The sequence below is a fragment of the Dendrobium catenatum genome, unplaced genomic scaffold (genome assembly GCF_001605985.2).
Source record: "Dendrobium catenatum unplaced genomic scaffold, ASM160598v2 fragScaff_scaffold_1226, whole genome shotgun sequence".
Taxonomy (NCBI): Eukaryota; Viridiplantae; Streptophyta; class Magnoliopsida; order Asparagales; family Orchidaceae; genus Dendrobium; species Dendrobium catenatum.
In genome coordinates, this window is record NW_021319688.1 from 83,613 (window position 1) to 90,436 (window position 6,824).

General features: G+C 32.0%; 1 protein-coding gene across 1 annotated transcript; it reads left to right on the plus strand.

Annotated features, from left to right (window-relative positions):
- The first annotated feature begins 354 nt into the window (after positions 1 to 354).
- On the plus strand, positions 355 to 1,527 carry LOC110112394 (homeobox-leucine zipper protein ATHB-13). The gene is made up of 3 exons (XM_020844608.2): positions 355 to 559; positions 636 to 1,009; positions 1,138 to 1,527. Exons 1-3 carry the CDS (start codon positions 418 to 420, stop codon positions 1,438 to 1,440), a joined length of 819 nt encoding a protein of 272 aa, XP_020700267.1. The 5' UTR covers positions 355 to 417; the 3' UTR covers positions 1,441 to 1,527.
- The last annotated feature ends 5,297 nt before the right edge of the window (positions 1,528 to 6,824 follow it).

The following is a 6,824-nucleotide window of genomic DNA, read 5'->3' on the forward strand; positions in this document are numbered from 1 at the left end:
AAAAATAATTATTCACTCATATTTAAGAAAATGATTAATATTTTTTTCACATTAAAAAAACAATGACAAAATGATTAAAACTTGACATAATATTGCTTTTAGTAACAAATAACAAATATTAATTGCTTTTGGGGACGTTATAATATAATATTTAATCATATTTTTAATTAATTTATTATTAAATAATTCGCAAATTTTTAATAATGCTCATTGAAGATTCCTTATAAATTTTCTTATAACAACTTTTTTATTACCACTCATTTTTAAAATTAGATTATGCTCAACAGTTTCTATAATTATCAAGATTTATATAAGGAAAAATTTCTTATTTGATTTCTGCCCCGCCTTTCACCAAAGATAATAGCAGCTATAGATCTCAACTGAGCCCATAGTTCTCCATTCTGTCTACGGCAAAACATGGCTTCCTCTTCCTTCTTTCACCCAAACTTCATCTTCCAGATGCAGAATTCCAATGAAGAAGACTCTCTTAATCAGCATCAACAATCCTCAATCATCAATCCCTTATTGCCTTCCTCCAATCCCCAAGACTTCTCCATAGGTAATTATTTAACCACTTGATTACCTTTTCAAAACATTTCCGAAGTAATTGGAGTGTTTGCCATCTTGTTTTGCAGGGATGGCAGCAATGGTGAGAAAGAGATCAGTGTCATTTTCCGGTAACTTCGAGGCCTGCGAAGCAGAGGAGGAACTCTCCGATGATGACTGCTCGCACCCGGGGGAGAAAAAGAGAAGGTTGAATATGGAGCAAGTGAGGACATTAGAGAAGAATTTTGAGCTTGGGAATAAGTTGGAGCCAGAGAGGAAAATTCAACTTGCCATGGCTCTTGGGCTTCAGCCAAGACAGATTGCAATTTGGTTTCAGAACAGGAGAGCCAGATGGAAGACCAAGCAGTTGGAGAAGGATTACGATTTGCTCAAGTTGCAGTTTGAAGCCGTTAAAACTGAGAATGTTGCCCTTCAGGCTCAGAACAAGAAACTTCAAGCTGAGGTACTTTCTTTATCTTTATGATCGGGCACATTATTTCTCTTCCTTTTTGGGCCTTATCGATTTCAAAACTTCTTGAGTAGTTATATGACAGTAGATTCCATTGATTGATTCATCTATTAATTTTACAGATTTTGGGTCTCAAAGGAAGGGAAGCAGCTGAACTCATAAACCTGAATAAGGAAACAGAAGGATCATGCAGCAACAGAACTGAGAACAGCTCTGAGAACAGCCTTCTAAATCATAATCCAAAAATAGAATTATTCTCGTCAGTTCGACCCCCGATGATCTCACAGTTTCTGCATGGCTCGTTAACACCAGATCTGAATTGCAGCAAGATTGAGAATGGAATCACTGATGAACACTTCAGCAACTTGTTGTGTGGAATGGAAACTGCTTTCTGGCCATGGCCTGATCACCAAAATCACCATTGATGAATGCTTACTTAGATCTTGTTAAGCATTTTCACCATTGTTCTCTATATCATATTGGTAATGTTATGAAAAGTTTTTTTTTTTCTTCCTTACTGTGAGACGATATGATGTATGTGTTTATTATTCAATATATTTTAATGTTTCAACATGAAATAAAGTATATTTCTCTTTCTTAAGACTAATGTGGCACTTAATGTTGAAAAAAAATGAAGTAGCAGCTTGCATGTAGACTGTTTGAGCTCTCATTATCTGTATATGGTTCTTATGATAGGTACTTAGGTAGATGTTTATGCACAGTAGAATATAATTATTACATGGAAAGTGACAGAATCCAATTGGTAGAGATAGAGAGAATATTATGGGAAGAAGGAAGAAAACAAGAAATGAGCTGTGGGAAAGTAAACTGTAATAAGACTGGAGGAATTATCTAAGGTTTAGGTGCAATATATATATTTCTCAACAATTTCAAAGTCCTGTTTCAGGATAAGAGAGCCATGTGAAGAAGCTGCTGTCAGCTACTTTTTCAAAAGTTAGTGGGATATAGATATCTCAAAATGGCCAAAAAATTTGCAGAGGGGGGTGTCTCTTTATCCCAACTATTTGGGTCGGATTTACAAAGCTAGGATATCCATAAATTTTCCTTGATTCAAAAGCTTTTTTATATGAATATGGAGTACTTAGCAAGAACAATTAAGGATATACAGATCATTCTAAGCCCCATCATATCTAATATATAACGAATGAAAGCCTCTTAATGATTTCGTCCCCCGCCTGATTTTTAGATTGAGCTTGAAGTTTCATAAAAATTGAAATTTATGAAGTTGAGCAACCCTTCAGTTTTTTTTTTTAATATATGGTAGAACAAAAAGGTAAATTTACCGTCCCTCCGATGAAAAATAATCATGTGCGAATCCCAGACAGTATATGGAGATCAACCAAAACGTGCCGCGTCATTTTTTTACTCGGTACCGAATGACGTGGCGCTTTCTAGTTTGTCTCATTATACATTTTTATTAAATTTTTATTTCCTGACTCAAATTTTTTTATTATTTTTGGGCATCAATGGATGCATGCACTGTTTACTCGGCGACACTAAGATTATATAAATGAAATGATGAGCCGGTTTCCAATTGTGAAGCCAAGAACATTGGCAAAGTCAAATCTATTCCAACCAACTAGATTGTCGCATTTGGAATTATGGGCACCAATTATTAGGAAAGAAATTGGATTAGGATATTCTCATTAAATTCAAATTAAGATTAGTTTTAAAATACTTAAATTTAATTTAAGATCAATATAATATATATAAAAATAAACAATCAAAACGAAAAACATAAAAAGATATTTTCAAGAAAGAAAATTTTCTACGACGATATTCAATGATTCTCCTGTAAATCCGTTAGGAGTACATATATCACTATCAACCTAAAGCTAATAATGTGTCTAATAATATCGTTTAAACCATATATATAGTGAAATAAAATATTTAAGATGACGAAAATAAAGCTATGGAGAGTAGTGATGAGCTGCATAAGTTTCGTTCACATTTAGAAGAACTTGGCTCGAGTTCAATAATCTTCACATTATTGTCATATGGTGGGCTGAGCAACTAAGGCTCCCTTTGGAGCGGTTTTTTAAAGTTACTTTTTAATGCAAAAATTAAAAATTTTATACAAAAAGGTTGATTTAAGAAGCAGTAAGAAAGCCGTCCCAAACGAAGCCTACAGAAGTAAGCAATGTGTTTATCCTCTTAGGTTTCGTTTGGAATGACTTTTTTACTGATTTACAAATTAATTTTTTTGTACAAAAATTTTCTGAAAGCAGCAGTCAAAAAATGTCCTACAAGGTTTGCTTTAATATCCAATAGCATCAGATGCATCAAAATTTGCAACCATGTTAATAACAATTTTACTCTTTGGCTTCAATAAAGTTGCTACGTCGACGGTGTTACTCGAAAATATAATTTAAACAATGCTAAAAGAGCATTTTAAACTCAAAACTTATCTTAAAATTTCATCATATTTTTTTAGGTGATCCTTCATGAGATAATAGAGCATATTGAGTCTATTAATAACCTCCGTTTGCCCATTCATCTGAAAATGATGGGCTGAATAAGTCAAAGTTAGATTTTTAAATGGTTACACAACTCGATCATATAAAAATAGATCATAAATTTTAAGTCCCAATCAAAAGTGAGAAATGTAGAGCGTCATATATGATTTCATGAAAAAATAGTTTTGCCACATATATAATATGGAATGTCTTCCTACAAGCAACCAATAAAGTGAGCTGTTTTTGAAAAATAATATACCGCTATTATAATTGAGCATGCTCCTCAACATAAATGCTTGCAACACTTTAAGAATAAAATTAAGGCCAAAATCTTCCCAAATAAAATCCAAAATAAATAGTGGTATGTAGAAGCCACGGGCCCATGATTATAACTTGAACCCTTACAAAGCTTCGTTTGCGATAATTTTCTTATTACTTCTTAAAACAAAATTTTAATTTTTGTACTAAAAATTTTTCTTAGCAAGTAGTAAGAAATCCGTCCCAAACCAAGCTGAAATTTGACAAATGTGTCATTTCTCAACAAAGAGAGTAAAGTTCTCTAAATTTTGGCCAAAATAAATGGACTTGAAATATTGGTAAGCTGCATCGTCACATCAATTTCAAAGTAAATTAACAAAATTTAATGTTCATTTCAGTTAATTTTTGATAAGGACATTGACATATTTTATTCCCTCAATTGTTAGGAACTCAGAGCGATAAACGTATAGTGTACAGTGCAAAGAATCCAATGTAATTTTATTTATAAAATATCGTGTTAATATTCTCATGTATTTGTCCGAAGACTGCAGCATCAAACTTTTTATACAGCAAAAAAAAAAAAAACTCCTGCTTCCAACATTTGTTAAGAAATGTTACCTGCTTTTTCCTTCTTATAATTTTTATTTATTAATAAAGGATGAAATAAAATAAAATTTATGCAATATAAATAAATATAATTAATTGGGGCTAACAATTTATTTCTGAAACATAGCCATAACTACTTGCTAAGACTTTCTTGGAACAAATTGACCCAATTTAAACTTTTTTTGGCTATATAGATATTATAAAACCATTAGGTTGTGCTCATTCTTCAATTTATTGGTTTGTCCTTCAAACCAAATAAAATAAAAAGCCAGAAATCGCTTTTCCATTCAATTTTTCCTCAACCAAATCGACCGATCCCCGAAAATTAATTTCAATATGATTCTTTTATCATTTCCATTTTCATTTTCTCTCTTCCATTTTTTCTCAAAACAAATGGACGGTTAGTAGAAAACTGTTTTAAGAAATAGTAAGAAAACCGTCCCAAATGAAACCTTAATCTAAAGATTAAAAATTGTGAGCTAACTACTAATATATGTTCACTTATCCTATTGGAAGCTAAATTCAACACTCGGGAAACTTAACAAGTTTTTCTTTTACTTAGAGAGCTTTCCCCATAAGTAATCATTCTATCTAAACCAAAAAATTTCACTTCTTATTAGTGGAGGAGTTAACACAATACTCTTATGCGAAGACTTTAATTACTCCTTGTTGCAGGAGAAAACAGATTTTGCATTCTATACAGTACTGATGTAGGTGTTCAAAGTGACCTACTGAAGTCGAACGATGTTCAAATTGGTGGCACAAATAGCCCTGGTAGAATTTTTAGCTAGGTTTAAGACCACTCATTCATTACAGTACTGGCACAAATATGAAGGAGAGTGGCAGTTGGTATGAACATTCTAAAGGTCTATTTGAGATAACTTTTTTATTCATTTGCTTTTTAAATCGTTACTACACTGCTATTTTTTTATTGTTTTCATTAATTTTTTGTATTATGAAGTTATCTTTTATATTTTTTTTTCACTTCAGAATGCGACTTGTTTGTGAACATAAAACATAAAAAATTAGGTCTGATATATCAAATATCAAATTCATTTTTAGGCTTCGTTTGGAACGGTTTTCTTGCTGCTTTTTAAAGCAGCTTTCTTCTAAGAAGTAGCAAGAAAGCCGTCTCAAACAATGACTTAGGTTTTGTTTGGGACGGCTTTTTTATTGCTTCTTAAAGCAGCTTTCTAGTAAAAAATTAATTTTTTAAATAAAAAACTGCTTTAAGAAGCAATAAAAAAGCCGTCCCAAACGAACCCTTAATCTAAAGATTAAAAATTGTGAGCTAAATACTAATATATGTTCACTTATCCTATTGGAAGCTAAATTCAACACTCGGGAAACTTAACAAGTTTATTTTTCTTTTACTTAGAGAGCTTTCCCCATAAGTAATCATTCTATCTAAACCAAAAAATTTCACTTCTTATTAGTGGAGGAGTTGACACAATACTCTTATGCGAAGACTTTACTCCTTGTTGCAGGAGCAAACAGATTTTGCATTCTATACAGTACTGATGTAGGTGCTCAAAGTGACCTACTGAAGTCGAACGATGTTCAAATTGGTGGCACAAATAGCTCTGGTAGAATTTTTAGCTAGATTTACGACCACTCATTCATTACAGTACTGGCACAAATATGAAGGAGAGTGGCAGTTGGTATGAACATTCTAAAGGTCTATTTGAGATAACTTTTTTATTCATTTGCTTTTTAAATCGTTACTACACTGCTATTTTTTTATTGTTTTCATTAACTTTTTGTATTATGAAGTTATCTTTTATATTAATTTTTAAAATTTTATTTTAGAAAATAATAATCAAAATAGTTATAAATAGTATCATTTTACCAACCAACCTACATTGTCCTGTAAAACAATTATCTTATAAATTTATAAGAAGTGTTCAGTGTCTTGAATCCTCATGAGCCTAATTTTTCTTGCATGACAAGCTTTTTTAATAGATTATTCCTTACGAACTTCCTATAGCAGAAATCATCATACTAAATATTAAATAATTAAGGAAAGTGACTTGCTTTCCTTCACGTTATCTAGAAATAATTTGGATACATGCATTAATTCAGATGTTGTGACCACATTACTTTTGCTGGAAAGCTTCTGATTTTTCTTTTGATCTGAAAGCTGGACTCAGAGATGATGGAAACCGGCCTAATTAATATTCACTGTATTCTGACTACTCCATCATTGTGATCCAGACAGAGAGATGATGTGGGCTGCTATTTTCATTTTTGTTCATTGAAATTATCAGTTCAATATTCGGCATACTTTATTCTAAAAATATATTGTTCCAATGAATAGAAAAGGTGAACAGAAACACTAATTTGATAAGCCAGCTTACGACTACAATATACCTGAGTTGAGCTAACTCTGCTAGATTTTATGAATAGCTCCTAAGGAGCCTTTGATCAACCCCTCGCGCATGCAATTTGGTCCAACAGATGGAGATAAA